We start from the raw sequence: 20,000 nt of genomic DNA, 5'->3' as shown, positions 1-20,000 counted from the left end.
AAGCTAGTGTTCCATCAAATGATATTCTTAATTTCTATAATTTGCACACATGTAAGACCATTATTAGTCTAAGTTAGAGTACTACGCGCCAGTCTTTCATCATAGCCTCCCTGCGTATCCATGCAACGGCATCAAGCGTGTGCAGGCCTGCACACCTTATCTGTCATCGCACCAACAAGTTCATACCGTGAATTAACCTATCTTGTTTCAATCTATACACGCTTAAAGAAAGACATTCCGGGTTGTGAGAGAAACTTTTCACCTCCATTAAGCTAGATATGGACCACAAACTCCACCACTTTCTTCCACAGAAGAATTTGTCTAGTATGTACAATTTTAGGAAGCCGTGCCCTTTCAAGAATTTTAAGGCTCGTACAAATTGCTTTAAGAACACTGTCTTTCTTTCCAGCAATGACCATTATTTAGATTTGAATATTTACTAAAGTTTAGTTACAAATAGTTCTAATAATAATTTTTACATGTAAATATTTCTTTAGTTATCAATTATTTTATGTAAATTTTTAGGCAATTCAGTCTAGAGACTGCCTTGTAAATGCTGCAATAAACTATCTATCTATCTATCTCACACACCTCAAATTGTAGCCAGGCATTGGAAGTTCATCAATCTCCACTGGACACCAAGCATAAATTTCACAAACTTTTTTATCTTTCTTTCCTTTTACAGGCACACATCTTCCGGTCCTGAAGCCTAGAGGAAGGTAATATTTCCAGCTGAAACTTTCAATTAGCAACCAATCTTTTATATTTTGGTCAAAAAATATGCGAGATTCAATAAGTTAACAAGGTTTTAATACATTTAGTTTATTTCCTGAGCTTTCGTTAAGTGATTTAATTGTTGTAAATTGAGACAAACAAATTCAGTCATCAAAAGATAAAACAATAATATTATTGAACTTGGTTATCGCAAAATATCATGATTTGTCAGTGTCTCCTGGATCAATTATTTGTCTCAACCTTTGGCTTCCGCAAAAAATTGATCTGCTCGCCACTGACAAATTATGATATTTTGCTCAACCTTGCCCAATAATTTAATTGTTAATTATTATTTTATTAAAGTATTAGTAAGGAAGAAGGAGCAAGAGTCTTGTTCCTACCATGTCCATTTGTAACAGGTTCCAACCTTGGGCAGTCACTGTCCCTCGTGCAGTTTACATTCGGAAACTTTGGGTCTTCAGCACATGCAGACTGTGTTTGATTTGGTGAAATTATCATGTTTGTCATCACAAATACAGCCTTATCTTCCTGTTTTTGAACCAGAAAACAACAATATTTAACACTCTTTAACCTCAAGGGTGGTAGCAATATTTTTAGTCTAGCTGATGGCACACAAGCTTTACTTACAAAATGAGAAAACATATAGATGGTTAAAATAATGATATTAAAGATGAAAATGAAAATGATGACAATGCCTAATTAAAAGAGTGGTTGCAGTTGCGACAACAATTGATACAAAACACTGAGATTAGAATACTATTTTTGATGCTGACTGATAGTTCATAATGACAAGTAAATATGATAATTATTATTAATGATAGCTGTGTCATCTAGGAGCAATATACTAATTATAAATTCACAGGGGCGCCAAATGTATGTGAGATAAGCGAGACAATAAGGTGCCTAGCACTGAGTTGGCTACAATTCTCTCATATTCAACAAGCACAAGTGGAATAATAATATTGTTTGACCAAAAATACCCACAAATTATGGATAAATCTTCCCTTCTTTCTAAAAACAAAACAACTGATGTATACAGTTACAGATAATAATTGTATTCTAGCATGGTATACATGTAGTTAACAACTATTTAAAGAAGTGGAGGTGGCTAGTGGTAGATATTTGCCCACAGGCAGCCCAGACTCGGAGGGTAAAAAATTATAAGGACTTGTATGGGATATTTACCCGCATAAGTTCTCAAAAAATAGCTGTACTCTTTTGTGTGGTTATTTGCCTGATTGAATGCGATTTAAGCAACTTCAATCTAAAATTCCCGGATTGTCACTTGTACCTAAATAAAGGAAAGGCTGGCAACTAATTTCTAGCTTGCCTCACATCTCACCGATAAAATCCCACTTCTCCGGCATCAGTCACACTCAACCTCCGGCGATGGCCACACGGGTAAATTTACTTCTCCTTGACCAAGTTTCAAGGTCCAGTGAGCATCCATTGCTTAGAAACAGCGAAAAATATTCAAATTTTTAAATTTTGACATGGCTGGTCACCCCTTCACTTATTTGCTCTCACCACATCAAGGCTCAGATGAACGGTTGACAGCCATGTCAAAATTCATTGTAAGCGAGCCTCAAAGGATTTTGAAAATTTGAATATTTTTCGTTGTTTTTAAGCAATGGACGCTTGCTGGACCTTGAAACTTGATTAAGGAGAAGTAAATTTATCTGTGTGGCCATCGCCGGAGTTTGAGCATGACTGATGCTGCAGAAGTGTGATTATATGGGCAAGATGCGGGTAAGCTAGAAATTAGTTGCCAGCCTTTCCTTTATTTAGGTAAGAGTGACAACCTGGGAATTTGAGAAGTCGTTTAAATCGCATTCAATCAGGCAAATAACCACACAAAACCAGGAAAGTCACCATGACAATAAATTACAGCTTTTTTATTGAAAACTTTTGCAGGTAAATATCTTTTTCAGTTTGTTATTGAAATTCCCAAACAAATCCTTATAATTTTTTACCCTCCGAGTCTGGGCCGCCTGTGATATACCAAGCGGCAAAGCTGCGAGGTCAGCACTAGCCACTGACACTCTGTTAACAATGAGGTGATTTATCAAGTTGTTTTAGTACATGCAGTGATATTATATAGCACCAAAAGATGGTTTTAACTCATTTATTCCTGCAACGATTACAATATTTTTGGGCCCAGCCACACAAGTTGCTCGGAGGCGAAAAGCAAAGGATATTCTAAGTTTGAGTAGCCAATCAGAGCATGCCTTCAACACTATCCACTTTTTCAGTATACATTATAATAGACCATATACCATGATGTCCATTGTAAATAAAACCAATCAAAACCCTAGAATTGCATTATCCAATGATCTAGTTTTTAATAATATAATTATATTATTATTATTATTATTATTATTATATTAAATAAATTATTTATTATATACGAATGCAATTTAACCAATTTATCAAGACCTACGCATTATTAATAATTTTAAGTCCTACATGTACCTCAGGGGGTATCACATAATCAGCCGAATCCCAAACATGGACTCCTCCATACAATGCTAACTGCTGACTGAGGTTTGTGAGTGATACTCCTTTGACTTTTGTCGTTACAGAGCTGAAAGGTTCCTGGAATTCTTGATAGCCTTTCTTATAAACTATCACATACCTGTGAAGCCAAAATTAGGTTGCAAAAAGATTTAAATGTGGTGAGATTTTATCAATCTATCTAGCTACATGTTCCAGCACACGGCAAAGTCCCTCGCTGACTCATGGCTGACTTTCTGCTTAGCTGGCCTCATACACCATAAGCCTTTTTGAGACATCACTGCCAAGACGGCTGCTTCTGCTGGAGAGAACAGGACAGCCAGAACACCAGGGACTTCAGATCGCCTACTCTTCTCAAATAGTGTCTGGGTTATTTCAAGTCCCACAGGGAACTTACAATAAAACATATAAGATATGGTTTATAGCCCTTATCCGAGAAGACTTGAAAGTCTAACCATTTGCAGTTGAAATTACAAGTCAGCACTTCCTCCTCTTTCTCCTCCTGAGTGTTGATGCGGCCGGAGTTCGAACCCGCGACCTCCCACATGGCAGCCCAGTGCTCAACCAACTGAGCTAATGCTAAAAACACTCAAAAATGACCCAAGGGGTTTAGACAGAAAACAATTTACCTGTATCTTCCATAAACAATCTAAAACTGCTGTAGCTGTGAGGTCTCAATGTCTTTTATTCTTTTTATCAACATTCTGTAAATTAACATTAATTATTTTCTGTCTGAACCCCTTGGGGCTGACCTTCACACCATATACCTATACGTATTATAGGGACATTCCATTTATTAGATTCCTACTGGTTGGATTTTTGTCGGCACCCTTTGAAAAAAACCTTTCCTACCCCTTCACTTTTTTGTTGGTGCCTTTGAAAAAGATTCCTACCGGTGGAATTCTGATGGGCCTGATTGGGGGGGGGGGTCGGATTATAAATGGAATGTCCCACAGTTAATTCTGATAAATGAACGAATTTTTAATGATTAGGAACTTCCAGAAAGGAATTCACTTAACCAGAGATTCACGATTCCAGAATTGCATGTAGTTGACGCTCAAGAGTCAGAGTATTGTTAAAACTTATTAAAATTCTACTTACCCAATTACGTAAACAACTATGACTAATTGTATGAATCGATTGATCAATCCAACTCTTTTACTCTTGATGTGCACTATCTTGGCGGTATCATACTCAAAGAGGGTGGAGAGAATAACACCACAAATCTGGCTACAAGATACCATGTTTAGGTCAAAATACACACCCAAAACAAGCACTTCTAAGGTGACTACTAACACACCAAATACCTTTGCGGTATAAGTATAATTTTTGTATCTCGTCAAAATTTGAGGAGGAAAACCGGGTACTAATTAAACCTCGTTTCTTTGCCTCCCTTGACAAGGGAGGGGAGGCAAAGAATGGAGACCCTGGAAACGAGGTTGCTTCCAAAATGGCGGGCTAGGCACGTCACTGAAACAGTTGCTAGATTTCTGTTGATTCTCATATTTCAAACGCGTCGCATGTCAACGACTGCAATTGCAATGACTTCCTTCGACTCCAGTCATCTGCCTTTAACCACTAAGTCGCGCGCCATGGTAGGAAAACATACTCCATTTTGCGGAAACAACTGCAGCTTCTTGCATCACAACTTGGTGACAGCGCTTTTGATCGATGGGCGGAAAGCGGCATCAAGGATTCATCCGTGTACTGGAGATTTGCCCTCGGCACTAAAGGTCGCCATTGACTCTGCGACATCAGCTGGCTGGGATCAAAACTGTTTCATCCCAGATCCTTTGGACCAACTCAGATGCCCGCTTCTATTTCTTGCTTGTGCTTTTGGCAAATTTGCCGTTGTCCAAGGACTTTTGCGAAACGACTTCATCGCGCAAGTGTTGAATGAACATGGCGAAACGGCTTTACATTTTGCTGCTAAACATTTCCATGTGAATAAAGGCAACGTATCATTTGACCGTGAGGGAGCGTTTGAGAAAGTGTTGCATTGCCTAACTGAAGATTCTCCCAAGCTTTTAGCTGCTCAGGACAGTCGTGGTTTCACACCTTTTCACGTATCAGCCAACAGCATGAAATTTGAAGGCCGATCGTATCACAAGAAAATTCGTTTTCATCAATTTTGCTTGAAAAGCATGATCAAGCGACTTGTTGAGTTAGAAAAGGCCTCGATATTTACACGACATGAAGCTAGGGACATCATTAAAACTCCAGAGATCCACGGGTTGGACTCTGTATTGCACATTTTAGCACGTAGGAGTGAGAACTTTGAATTGTTGAAGTTTGCGCGAGATTCATTGTTCCAGGGAAGATTTCCAGAAAACAAAAACAAGGAAGGCCAAACTGTCCTATCTCTAGCGTGGAGCACTGATCCCAGAGGGGCTATGAACACGTTCCATTTTTCATCAGATATTCCTAGTCTACAAGAAGTTGATTTCATTGGGGAGAAAAATCAAGGTAAACATCAATAATCAGAATAGTGGGAAGTGCACAGTAAGGTGAAAGCTGAACAGGTTTTAGGATAACTGTAGTTTGGGGCAAACAAAAGAGAATAAAGCTGCTGTTACACATTGAAACTTTAAGCTGAAACTTGTGTGCAACGGTGCTGCAAAAAAAGTTTCAGCAGGCGGTGCACCGTGTAACATGTAAGGTCGAAACTCGTTCGGAAACGTTGAAACTGGTTTAAAAATGTTGTTTACATGGCCTTAGCCAGTTTCTGATTGGCTTAGTTTGCAACATAGCGTAACAAAACCGAGCGAGACCAGTTTCACGAAGTGGTGTTACACGGTGAAACTCCTGTTTTTATCACCACTGCAATTGCTGTGATCTTTGCAGAACTACATGTAGGAAGCAGTTCTACTTTTCATGAAACTTGTCTTGCAACAGAAGTTCAAAAAAGTCTTGGTGCGATGCCTCCTGAAACTTGTTTCGCAGCGCTGTTGCAGACAAGTTTCAGGTGAAAGTTTAAACGTGTAAAAGCGGCTTAAGACAAAAACCAAAAACAGGTTCCTCAAAGGCAGAGGTTGATATCAAATGTTCAATATTAGGGGAGTTTGAAGCTGTGCTCCTCTTTGTTCCTGACAACCTTTCCCATGCTGGTGCATAGTTTTGTAATAAGACCAAAAGTACATGTACAGCCGCTGTACATGACTATTCACTATGGTCTTCGTATTTGGGTGTCTTCCGTTGTCCCCTGCTATATCTCAGGAACAAATGGACCGGTTTAAAAAATGTGTGACCATGAGGGATACAAGTAATATAGTAGTTGGGGATACTAGCGTAAAATACAAATGATAAATACCAATGCAAAATACAACAATCAATAACAAATACTAATAATATTGTTCGTTCGCCATCCAAGCAATATTATTAGTATTTGTTAACCAACATAAAATGCCAGTAAGAACTTAACTACTTGTGATTTGGATTGAAATACTGCTTTTTTTTATTCCTTGAATAATTTTAATACAAATACTAGTTTCCAATACAAATACAAATGTATTAAAGAGATTTAGGCGAGCCGCAGCGCAAAAAAGCTTTAGCTTTTTGAGCAGGGGATGGTGAGCCGTTTAAAATCTCACGAGCAATGGAGCAAGTTTGCATTGGGGATTGTATTATAATACAAAATTTATATCACACTAAAAAATTAAACAAAGAATTACAACACAAAATTTTTTTCATATATTTTTCAAAAAATTCAAACAAAGAAACAAATAATAAATCCAAATGTTTAAATATTTGCATAATCAAATGGAAGAATCACAAAGCGTGACATTATTGAAAACTAAATAAAGGGGTTTTCCCCATGATTTTTAACCAATCAAAACTTGCACATTTTTTTCCACAAACGTGTACATGTTTGTGTAATTTTTCAGTCACTGTGAAACTTTACACATTTGTGTAATTTTTTGTGTAATAGGTGATGCATGAAGTGTGTTTAAATATTTGCATAATCAAATTGAACAGGAAAAAATCACCATAGCGTGACATTCTCGGAAATTCATACAAATAAATTTGTTCAATGAGTAACTTTAAGTAAACTTTATACTTTATTAGTAAACTTTATAAGTAACCTTTATCATTCAGATTGTTTTAGTGTGTTGATTTTATAATGTCCGTAAGCATGTGATTTTATTCCATTGTCTAATAAAAATCATTTGTCATCGAAGCATGAAAATGACACTTTATAGGCGGTTTTCACGTGACGTTATCGCCGCCATGTTGGTGGACGAAAACAAAAGATCTCTCATTAGCTTCTTTTGTTTGTCCACCAGCAATTGTACATTGCAGCATTGTTATCGGTGTCTCTAGAGATTGGTTGCAAACCACCTATTCATAGCTTCCAAGTTGATGATGGTTGCTTCGAATGGTTTTCATTGTATGATACATTTGTCTGTTATTAAATAGTGTTTGTTTATAGTCTTCATGTTTGATATTTTTTTGAATAATAATCCTTTTAATTCCTTTGGCTGTTTTATTATTTTGATCATTGTTTTTTATATAAGAATACATTTTACAGTAGATCTTAAACCAATGAATTCTGTAATTGGAATACATGAAGTTTCATCTTTGAATTTGCCAATAATTTTTTTACTAGTTTTATCATAGAATTTACTATTTTCTCGATAATCACTGAAATTCCAAAAGTCTATATACACATCATTGGTTGTAATTTCATAAGTCAGCAAGTCTGTGTCTGTGAATAATAATTTTGCTTTATTATTGTACTTTTGTTTGATTATCCATACAATCATAAGGATATACCCCTTTTTGTTTCATAAGCTGAAACTTCGTTTTTGAATTCTTTTTTTGTGTATTTGAATGTTTCATTAGGGAGATTGATGACAAGTTTATCAAGACTTGAACTCATAAATTGAAAACTATCAATGAATGTTAAATTATTACCAAGCATAAAAGCCATATACATTGTACTTTTCCATATTATTTGGTATGGCAGTAATATTCATTTGGCATTCTTCTCCTTTCTTTATAATTTATATTTATGATTTTTAGCTACACTGTATTTGTCCAATATTTTGCATTATAAAATGTGAATCATAACCACGTAAATTGTGAAATATAACTGGTGTCTTATCAGTCAGTCGGAAATTAAGATTACAATCTTGATGAGCTGATCCTCTAAATGATCCAGTGATATGACAATGATCTCTAACCACAATATCTTATTTATTTCAATATAATTATTATTTATTTCAAATGTGGCATTCATCAGCTTTTTAAAGTTTTCCTCATCTTCTTTTGTCATTTGTAATGGCTTGTTGAATTTGTATTTGATGACATTTTTACAATATTTAACCTCTTCAAGCATCTTTTCCATCAATTTGTATACAGCATTTTCACCTCTATAAATCTGAACTGGTTTGCTGTATTTATTATCATAACAACAAACAACTTTATAACCATAACCACAAGCAAGGACCAAAGGTATGGAACTCTCTTGGGAAAGATATAAAGTCAACTCCTTTTAGTAAATTTAAAAAAAAACTAAAAAATGAATTGCTGTGCCAATATTAATTTCATTCTGGTTTCTGTTTTCCCTAGGGTAATGAGTTTCTTCTCAGTTTATTCTGTAATTTATTTGCTGCCTTAAATTTGATTTTTCGTTTATTATAATTTATTCAGGATTTCATCCAAGTTTATCTGTCCTTCTCCCCATGGCTTGTAAATTTTGTTTGTCCTTTTTATAGTTATCTATAGTTCAATGTGTGTGTGTGTGTGTATGCATCATTCTGACCCTTATGTTGTAATTTATTCAATGTTAGTTTGGTTTCCTAGCCTTGTTAACTTTCTAGTTATTTTAGGAAGCCAACACCCCATTTAGCTTTAATTCTTAGTTCATGTACATTAATTTTTTTTTCAAGTAAAAGGGGTCAATAAAAGTTGTTGTTGTTGTTGTTGTTTTGATAAGCTTCAGTGTATGATTTGTCGTTATTTGGTTTGCAACCCTTAACTTTTTCTGTAATAGCTTCAAAATCCGCATCTATAACAAATGGAACAGGAAGTTGTTTATGAAAATTAGTACATTTTACTTTTGAACCTTTTTCAGGCATTTTAGTAGCTTTTCCACCATTTATTTTAATACATATTTCTTTGTGATTGTTTAAAGCTTGCATAGAACTAAAAAATTGCAAGCAATACATACAAAAGTGTTTTCTTTCTTTGTGTTTTGTTTGATTATACATAATATAAGTACATAATGTTTATTTTCATTTTCTGTAATCATTAATAAATTCATATGATCTTCATACTTTTCTTTTGATACATGGATTGGAAATGGTAGTTAATTTTCATAACCAAATGCACTGATGTTAAAATTTTTTGTTTTTCAATTTTGTTAATCTGTTTGATTGTTACTCGAAATTCAATGCCTTGATAATTTAGATTTTTGATAAATGATCTGTCAGATGTTTTTATCCTTTGTGGATCTTTGTTTTGCGGATTAAGATGTCTGATATGACACCATCTAAAGCATTAATTATCGTTGCATTTTAAGTTTATCAATCCTTTTGCACTATTACATATTTCATTTGGTAGGGTAATGTAAGATGATCCTTTCATTGGTTGATATTTAACAATATTAAGGTAATGATTATTAATTGATTTTATAATCCAACCAGATCTTTCAGAAATCCATTTACTTACAATATTAGTAATATTTCCTGTTTTGATAATTTTAAAGCTAGTTCTATTTGCGTTTTATTAATTGTTTGTGTTTTACTGTTAAATTAAGCGTATTTAATTTTTTTCTCATTACTTGACTGCTTTTCAAATGTTATATTAAGGGTTTCAATGAACTTAGTCCTTTCATTTCATTAAAAATTTTTTCGATATGTATTTCAATTGCTTTTCTTGTGTTTTGTAGTTGAATTAAAGGGTCTTTATTGTTTCTAATGCTTGTTTCATATGATGTTGTGTAGCCTTTTAAATCTTTGTTTGTTTCTTTTATTATAGTTCTTGGTAGTGGTACAGAATTTTTAAGAAGCTGTTTTTTAGCTCTTAAAGCTGGAATTGGTTTATAATCATCACGAAATTCAAGTGGTGGTTCAATTATATTATCTTCATAATCTTGAACCATTTGTTTAACACTACGACGTGGTGTAGGTATTGGTTTTCGCTTTATAGTTTTTTTTATTTTGTTAAATTTTTGTTTGATTGGTTTGTGTAGCTCATCTGCTAACTGTTGCTGCCAGCTTATTTTCTCTTTACTCAACGGCTTTTTACGTCTTTTGGCTTAACACCAAGACCAAGTTTTTGTTTTGTATTGATTACATTTCAAGTCAACCAATGGCCCCATTGCCTATCGTTGTATGGAACATTATCTAAATCTTGAACCATTTTCCTGTCAGCTTTATTTTTGCATTTTCTATCATTTTTACAAACAGCATAATCAACATCATGCTGCATTGCAATAGCATCAGCTGGTACTGTTGGCTGATCATATATTTCAAGTATTTTACCTGTAATTGGGTCATATTTGAGCTGTTGTTCTAATGGATTATATGGTCCAGTATATTTATGACCAGGAAAAGTAAAACCTGATTGAGGTCGTGGTAAATTTACCAATAGCTTTATGTAAATCAAAAGGTAAATCAAAACCACTTCCATCTAAATCTTTTCTGTTTGTTTTCTATTTTTTCTTTGGTCTAATTTTAGTCGACAATTGATCAAAAGCTTGTGATCCAACATTTTGAATTGTTGGATTGAGTTTAGCCAAAGCATATTCAATGGCTTTTTTCTGCAATTTTGGATCTCGTAACATTTCTGATGTGTAATAACGACCTATTTTAACAGCTTTTTTTACCAAGATAAGGTACTCCTTTGGTTAAAAATAATTCTGCTGCTGTATTACTAATATTTAATAACAATCCATTACCAGACATGCTTTGTGATTTATTTTTATAAAGCCCCTCTAATTCTGAGGGGCTAATAAGTTTAAATTATTCTGTTTAACAAATCAAGTCTTTTTAATGCCGCATTCAGCACAAGTGCAAAAAAGCATGTCTACCATTTTTTTGTTTGTTTATAACATATTTTTGAAATAATTGATTATAAAACGATTGTTGACCAATTGATCATTCGTATCAAATTTGGCATTATGTATTGTTGCTAATATACTTTTTCTATTTTGCCTTTCCAATAAGTATAAGTAATATAGACACCAATATACACTGTATTTGTTTGTTGCTTGTATTAAGAGAAGTTTCAACTTTTTTAGGCATTAACAGACCGAAAGAATCAAAGTATTCTGCTTGATTGTTTATATTTCTAAATGCTACCCAATGAGTGCCCTGTCCAATCATTGTATCTAAATTGAATATCCCACATGCTTTTCGAATTTTAGACGGAAGAATGTCTCTTGAATAAATACGTCTGAAATGTTTGAAACCAAGCTTTTTAACCCAATCAATCAGATCAAAGTTGCTCAGTGGTTTATTGATAAATTTTATATTAACTGGCCTAAGATTGGAATTTTGTTCGTTGTTTGACTTTTTGCTATGCCTAACATTGAGGTTAGTAATCCTGTTCCTTTTTTTGGTTTCTGTTTATTTATTTATTCCAAAACCCTTTTGCATTGGCCATTGACCATTGACCATGAATAGGTGAAATTCCATAATTTTTTTGGTTCATTTTTGGTACATATATTGCCAAAGATCTACGAGATCGTGATCAATCAACTTGTAATCCTTTTCCAAACAGTTTTGGTAGTAAATTCATTCCTAATGGTATGCCAATTGAAGCAAGAGCACTCCAAAAACCACCATGTTGCATCTGGTTTTTTTGTTGGCCTTAAATGCATATTAGCCACCTGTTTGATAAGCATTATTGAGATCGTGCTTTTGTTTTGCTGTCAGTAAATTTAGCATTGGAACCATTTGTGTTGGTTCCATAATCGTTCCTCCTTTTTTACCAAACATTTTATCACTAATGTTTTCACCTAATCCAGCTAAAGCTCCTGTTAATAACGGAGCTCCAGCAGGCATTACGTTTGGTAATAATTTAGTAGCTAATGTGCTAAAAATATTACCACCAACTTTTTTAATTTGTGTTTTTGATATTTTCAAATCAGTTCCTGTTCCATTTTTCATTAATTTTTGTATTTTTTTCAATTGTGTTTTTGTAGAATAAGCTTATCAGGTCCAGATAATTGAGAATTAGATAGTCGTAATGTTAATCTGCTATTTATAGCTCTTGCTAATGTTTGTTTTTCGTTTGGTGATAATTTAACACCATGCCATGAGAAATGTATCTTGTTGTCATATCTTGTATATATTTAGATTATACAAAAGATATGTTAAAATTTAGTTAAATATAATTTGTAAAAATTTCCTTATTTATCTGACTAACAATTTACCATCGTTCTGGATAAATTCAACATCTTGCTCACTGAAAACAAGAGCGTAAATATAAAAAGCTGTTGCTGTTTCTCCAGATAATTTATAGTGAAAAGTTAGTTTAACAGTAGAATCTTTTAAATCACAATGCTGTTTAGTTAGATCGAATATAAAAATGAACAAAGCAAATGGAAATTGCTCCTATTTAATAGAGTACCTTGTGAATATTCACTATTAACGTGAAAGTATTTTAAAACATCACGATAAACATGAGTCATATCGGTATCTGGTTCATAATGTCTATCAGGATACTCAATTCCATTTCCAATTTCTAACCAAGCATCAGACAATGTTCTTGGATTAGTAGATACTGAAAATGTATTGTACAAAAATGGATTTGTTCATCAATATTGGCATCATTGAAACAGTTCTTTCAAATACGTCCATTTTTGTGATTTTCGATAATTGCTTGAATACATACTTTGTCCATCATCATTAAAAATAATTTGTGGTACAATCAACTGCATTCTTGTAAAAACAACACGAGAATTATCGACTCCTTGCCAAATAACTTGATTATCTGAAGCCAAATCAAACAATATTTCAACTCTTGTTTGGGGAAGAAGTTTATCCTCTAGTGATTCAAACAGACTATAGCGATTCAAAGGTAATTGATAATTCATAACATTTGAAGCATCTAACAGTGTTTTTCTTTGATGAAATCCTTTGTTGCAAGCAGCTTGTGCAGGTCTCATTTCGGTTGATCTATTTGTGTCTAAAAAAAAGAATTCATTTGTAGCTGTAGTTTCAGCATAAGAATTGGTATATTCAAGCAAATTTTTGATGTTAACATCATTACAATCATATATTTTTTTATCACCAACTTTAACTGAAATGTCTTTGATCATACTATGAATACCGTTTACTATTCCATTTGCATCGTTAGCTGCGATATCAGTTCCATCCATCTTTTGTACTTTAAAAGACATTGAAATTCTTGCATTATACCAGTCTGATGGTGACATACTATTAGTATTATCTACAACAAATCGATGGTTTGGCTTTTTTTGACCAGCACCATTAGCAGGATTTGCTGTTACTAAAGGTGTTTCCAATTCAAAAAATTTGTCTATTCGTTCATCATATTTGGGATTTCTAAACATTTTATATGTAAGACATTATATTATTTTCGTTTTTTCTTCTAAGTCTACCACTAGCCATTAATCTATTCATTCTTTCTGCCATTTCAAAATATGTTAGTTGTTGTGACTTTTTTGGTATATAATTTGTTGGAATTGATTGAATTTCAGGCTCAACCTCTATTGGTATAATGTTATCTTCCATTGAAAAGGTCACTTTTTTTCTTTGGTTCAACAGGTGTATTTTGCTTATTTTTTTCCTTGTAAAATTTTAACAGTTTTATCACCAGCCAAAATTTCTACAAAGTCTCCTGTTTTTTCAGCTCCTTTTGTTAAAGCCGTTTCAGCTAGCTTTTTACTTGTTTTTGCAGCTAATTCTTTTGTTGTTTTGTTGAATAATTTGCTTGCCAAGTTGCTAAATACTCCTTCACCATAGATATGTTTTTTAATTGATTCTGGGTCATATCTCATTTTGAATTTGTTTTTGTTCATATATATATTAATGAGTTATATATTATTATTCACTTTTCAATATTAATGTCATAAACCAATCAATATTGTTTAAAACAACGTATCGTCCAATATTACACGTATCTTTCACTGTAATACGCATTTCGTTTATTATTTTTGTATTAACAGGTGAAAACAAAGCTCTTTTTGGCTCAAAATTGAAAGGATAACTTCTTGTCAAATTATCAGTTGGAATTAAAGCTAATGTATCGGATCTTTTACCATCAGTTAAACTACTATCAATTAAACTACAACCTCTAATGCATCAATACTATTGGTTATATTTGGCAATCTGACTCTGTATTCTGTTGTCTTTATTAATTTTGCATCAAAACGTACAAGTTCAGTAAATTTACTATTTCTCAAATCCAGCTGCCAATTTTTTTTCAAATCTATAATTACCCTATAACATGAAAGGACAAATATCAAATTAATTCCATTTTTATCATCATCATTTTTAGCAACAGCTGAAGATAATCATTGAGATCATCATAACTGTACATTCCATCAACAACGGCAATAGTTTCCCATGTTGAACCATTATCATTTGAATATTTTATTTAATTATTAACATAAGTACTATTAATACTATCCCAACTAAATGTCATACTTAATCGATCTAGTGCAATACTAGGTATATTGTTTGTCTTCATTGAGATATAATGGAGGTGAAAATTTAACTGTAAAATCTTCAGGTTTATTTTGTCCTATTTTTACTCTATTAATTGATGAAATATAATGCTTGTTCGTTCATTTTATAATATTAAATTACATATTTTTTCAAAAGCTCTGACAATTGTTCGTTATTAATTGCCCCTAGTTTATTCAATGTGTGAGCTATTTGACTGAATTCAATTTGAACACCATTATTACGTGCAGTAATTGAACCATCAAGTAATTCTAATCTATCTAACAAATCATTGATATTATTGTAATAAACAACACCCGAGCCAATTTTGCTAAATTTTTTACTTGATCTATGCATTGGAATTTCACTAAGTTTGTTTAATTGATCAAACAACATTTGAGACAATGGGCTGTATCTTTTTTTGCTGTTAAACCTTTTTGTTAAAATGTCTATTGTATCAAAATCAGCTTGTTGATCCAATATGTTTTTACCATTTTTTTGATGCAACCAGACGTAATTGACCAAATGATTTTGGCAAATCGATCATCAAACCACCATATTGACCATTTTGTTGAATTTTGTAAGCATTTCTTTTCGGTTGCGTATATTTCATTCCTTTACCAACCGTTTTTATACCCTCTTCAAAAGATTGTATTCCTTTTCTAAATTTTTGTAATAATTTAATGTCATTATCCAATTCGTTTATTTCATCTAAATTTTCGTCTTTTATGCTTTGGATTTTGAAAGATAACCCTTTTTACGACCTAATTCTTTTAATTTTAATCCGATTTCTTCATCATACTCATTAATATCCAATTTATTATCAATGTATCTACCGGTATTCCATATTTCATAAGATACAGAAAAACCATGATCAGTTATCAGATGTAATTCATTGGTCGTGAATCCTTCATCTGGTTTTGATGAAAGCATTTTTGGTTTAGAATCGATTGGAAATTTTCTTGTTTTTTCTGGTTTATCATACACATATTGCAACATAGCAATATTCTCCAAATCTGAACTCAACGTTTTTTGGTTTTTATCATGTTGTTCAATTAATTTGTCTTGTTTTTTATCAATCGTTTGTTTTACATCCTCTTGAGCTTTAATTATTGGTTGAAAACTCTCTGTTAAACCAATTTGCATATCCTGTTTACTGTGTTTATACTGTTTAATTTCATCCTGTATTTGGTTAATCATCTTTCCAGCTTTTATTTTAGCTTCAGAAATTTTCTTAGATTATTCTATGTCCATTTATATAATTCATTTACATAAAATTATTTATCTTAACTTATCTTCATTTAACTTAATGTAACACATAATTTATATACATGGAAATACCGAATTACAATTCGTAAAAATGAAAAAACAGATTTTAAACAATTGTATGGATATATGCCAAAAGATACATTTAGAATGCTTCTAGCTTCTCCATCATGTGGAGGAAAACAAATTTTCTCTGTCATATGCTTTCAAAACCTCTTTTATACTTTAATCAAGTACATTTTTATGCTAAAAATCTTGAACAACAAAAGTACCAAGATTTGATCAATTTGTTTCAAGACATCAGTGATCAAGTTGGTTACGATATCATTAAAACAAGCAATGATACAATAACACCTTTCAATGATATTAATAATAGTGGACAAAAGATAGTAATTTTTGACGATTTTGTAACAGGAAAAAATCAAAAACCATTAATTGGCTATTTTATACAAGGCAGACATAAAAATTGCTCAGTAATTTATTTATCACAATGATTTTATGGTTGTCCAAAGAATATTCGTTTGAATTGTTCACATTTTTGTATATATAATTTTCCAAGTTCAAATGAACAAAATGTAACTTCACAAGAATTAGGAGTACAAAAAGATCAATATAAAAAAGCAACTGAAAAACCATATTCTTTTTTGTATGTTGATAAACCAATGAAAAGTATCAAACGAAACGTTTATGGAATAATATAACAAATACATATTAATGGGAATATTCAATGAACATAGCACAAGTCATACTTACACTCGTGGTTTACCAGGTTTAAGAGGACCACCTGGTATAGGTTATTGACCGAATGCATAAATGGCGGCCAAAAATGTTTTCTTTTGTTTATGTGCTAATGAGACTCACTAGCCTCACTCTCATGCAACATTTCTTTTATATTTTGTCCATGCAAACGAGACTAGTGAGGCTAATTAGTACAAAAACAAAAGAATATTTTTTTGCCCGCCATTTATGTATTCGGTCTATAAATTAACTCCAGGTGGTAATTATGATATGGAAAATAAAAAATTAACTAATTTAAAACCAGGACAAAATGATAGTGATGTTTTGACGAAAAAGCAGATTTATGGCCATATAAAAGCAAATGGAGGTGATTCTTCTAGTACACCAGTTGATTTAACTAATTATTTCAAAAAAGATGGCAGCGATCAAATGGCTGGTTTGTTAAACATGAATTTTAGTCATATTGAAAATTCAGCAAATCCAAGATCAAATGAATCTGATGCCATTCCATATGAATATTTTCAACAATGGTATTTTAATTTTGATGATGATAATATAAAACTCGATGTAAAAAATCCAATTGATATGGGTAATAAAAAAACAACTGGGTTACAAGAACGTATTCTTCATAAAGATGCAGCAACAAAATTTTACATTGATAACTCGATGATGTTAAAAGCTAATAAAACAGAGCTAAATAATTATATTTTTAAAACCGGTTTGACAAACATCTTGATATGAAAAACCATAACATTAATAATATGAAAGAAGCAACATCAGGTCATCAAGCCATCAAGCCATCAATTTCACTCAATTAAACAATGAGCTGAGTAACTATTTACATAAAACAGGCGGTACAATAAAAGGAGATATTGATCTAAACAGAAACAGTATCTATGGTTGTCAAAACACAGTAAATAAAACGTCTGCTGTAAATCGTGAATATCTAAACGATAAACTCAATAAAAAAATTGGATAAACAGAAGGATATTAACCCATTGACATCCAAACCAGCCGTAACCGGCCGCGCGCAACAACCCCTGAAATACCCAAACCGGCCGTAACCGGCCGTACAAAATGGCGTCTTGACCAAAGGTGATCTTAGGCCTCTACCCAGTCTCCCTTAGTAAATTTAAATTTTTTGTTGTTATGGAGATTTAGTAGGATAATTGACCAATCATTTGTCGTCTTGTGAGCTTATTTTGACAGCTGATAAGAGACCCCACAAGGGCTGGCTTTTTGCCCTTTCGATCGCGCGATCAAATTACGCGAAAACAGCAGCCGATGCGTCACGTAACGCATCAAACGATGGGGATATTCATGCTTTTTTTTTCGGATTCGAAGGATCTAGGGATCTAAGAAATCTTTTATGGTTTTCCTGAAAGAGGAGGGGATACTAGAGACAACAATTTTGATTTAGATGGCTTTAAAAGTGACGAAGAAGACGGTGAAAACCAAGCGACCGGTGATAAACATGAAGCTCGCTGGAATGATCAGGTCGATAATATTCAAATTCCAGATTTCGTGGCAGCTACTGCTCTTTATTTCGTTTTAGATAATCGTAATGAATTAAATATTTTTCTTAGTTTTCATAGGAGATGATCTATGGGAATTAATGGTAAACGAAACGAGTAGGTATGCCTGTCAAAAACTCTTAAACCCCGAGCGCATTGCCTTTTTCATGCAGTAAGCTGTGCAGAATTAAAGGCCTTTGTAGCAATTAACGTCATAATGGACATTGATTAGCTCCCGATTTTAGCTTTATATTGATCAACCGATGGATTTTTTGCAAATAACAAGTTTTTTTCCCCTAAAATAAATTGGTAATCGAAGGAATTTTCGCCTTCGGCATACTTCCGAAGATCGGTATCTTCAACAAATAAATCAATCCAACCGTGCGTTTATATTCCGCAAAGCGAGAAAACCTCCAGTGATTTTCTCTGTTGTTTTTCTTGTGTTGTGTAAGTTATCTTTCAGAAGTTTTCGAAAGAGCACTTGTACACAATTTGACCTTGTTTGTTCTCTCATGAAACATGATAGTGATAGTGATCAATTAACTAATTAAATTAATCTTGCGGTTTTGTGTATTTCGACAAGCAGAAAACTCGTGGTGAAATTTTGTATCGGCAGCGGCGTTTGTGCATAATTTTTGCACTTATACCCGCAAGAAAACAAAGCGATTGGAATAAATTTCAAACAATTTTTATCCATTGAGTGGTTAGACTTAACTGTAAATTGCTCAAGGCATATTTTGAGTTATAATATATATTTTTCAAGCGCTTTGTTTAGTTAGCGATCAAAAATTTTCTTGATTGCTTAACGCACGCTGCTTCGAAAATTCTTCCTTTACATTTTCAGTTGAGCCTTAGGACGTGTTTTGAATCACTTTTTAGCAATATTTTTACATCATCTGGAAGTTCACTGTTTCTTCTTCCGTTGAACTTAATTCTAAAACTCAATCTCTTGTGTACACTTACTGTGCATATGGTTTATTTTTAGCGCTCATCTATCATCGTAATTAACCTACGTCACGTCGGATAATCAATTCACTGTCACACGCGGCAACCCTAGATGACAATGGGTTAACATGGGCGGGAATAAAATCGTGTCATATAGAAAACCAAATGATTTCAATGAACTCGTTAATAAATCCTATGTCGACCAAAAAGTATCTCAAGCAGGGGGTTCTGTTGATTTAGCACCTTATTTGAAAAAAGACAGAAGTGTGGTAATGACTAATGATTTGAACCTGAACAATAATAAACTGATAAATTTGAAAGACGCTATTCATAATCAGGATGCTACAACTTTAAAACAATTCAACGGAGGAATATCTACAATTTCTACTAATATTAGACAATATACAGACAAAAAAATTGGTGAAAGCCATATTTCCAGCCATGATTATAGAACCCTTACTGAGCTAATCGATGATTTTGGAATGGAAGTTGACAGTTGACAGTTGGAAATGCTTTTCCAATCAATGTCCTCAAAAAGACAGATGGTTCAAATTTGTATCATGGTAGATGGGATTGGAATTTATTCAAACTTATCAGAGATAACTTTTCACAAAAATATACATGTTGTATTGAAATTTATATTCCAGAT

The 20,000-nt window shown here is 33.0% G+C and overlaps 2 protein-coding genes across 4 annotated transcripts in view; one reads left to right on the top strand and one right to left on the bottom strand.

Annotated features, from left to right (window-relative positions):
- LOC137972066 (P2X purinoceptor 4-like) overlaps window positions 1-4,581 on the bottom strand; it is a 23,266-nt gene extending 18,685 nt beyond the window's left edge. For 2 of the 3 annotated variants that reach the window (XM_068819601.1, XM_068819125.1), the window contains exons 1-4: window positions 4,351-4,581; window positions 3,208-3,370; window positions 1,116-1,263; window positions 592-709 (exon numbers count right to left, since the gene is read on the bottom strand). In XM_068819601.1, the coding sequence (XP_068675702.1) occupies window positions 592-709; window positions 1,116-1,263; window positions 3,208-3,370; window positions 4,351-4,493 (572 nt within the window). In that variant the 5' untranslated portion in view covers window positions 4,494-4,581. The remainder of the gene's footprint in view (window positions 1-591; window positions 710-1,115; window positions 1,264-3,207; window positions 3,371-4,350) is intronic. The other variant, XM_068820294.1, reaches the window with a different exon arrangement.
- A 109-nt stretch (window positions 4,582-4,690) lies between these two features.
- LOC137971335 (uncharacterized) overlaps window positions 4,691-20,000 on the top strand; it is a 25,979-nt gene continuing 10,669 nt past the window's right edge. The window contains exon 1 of the mRNA XM_068818385.1: window positions 4,691-5,715. Within this exon, the coding sequence (XP_068674486.1) occupies window positions 4,770-5,715 (946 nt within the window). The 5' untranslated portion in view covers window positions 4,691-4,769. The remainder of the gene's footprint in view (window positions 5,716-20,000) is intronic.

Source organism: Montipora foliosa, chromosome 1 (genome assembly GCF_036669935.1).
Source record: "Montipora foliosa isolate CH-2021 chromosome 1, ASM3666993v2, whole genome shotgun sequence".
Classification (NCBI taxonomy): Eukaryota; Metazoa; Cnidaria; class Anthozoa; order Scleractinia; family Acroporidae; genus Montipora; species Montipora foliosa.
The sequence above is the reverse complement of the archived record's forward strand: the minus strand, read 5'-3'. Positions and strand labels throughout refer to the sequence as shown.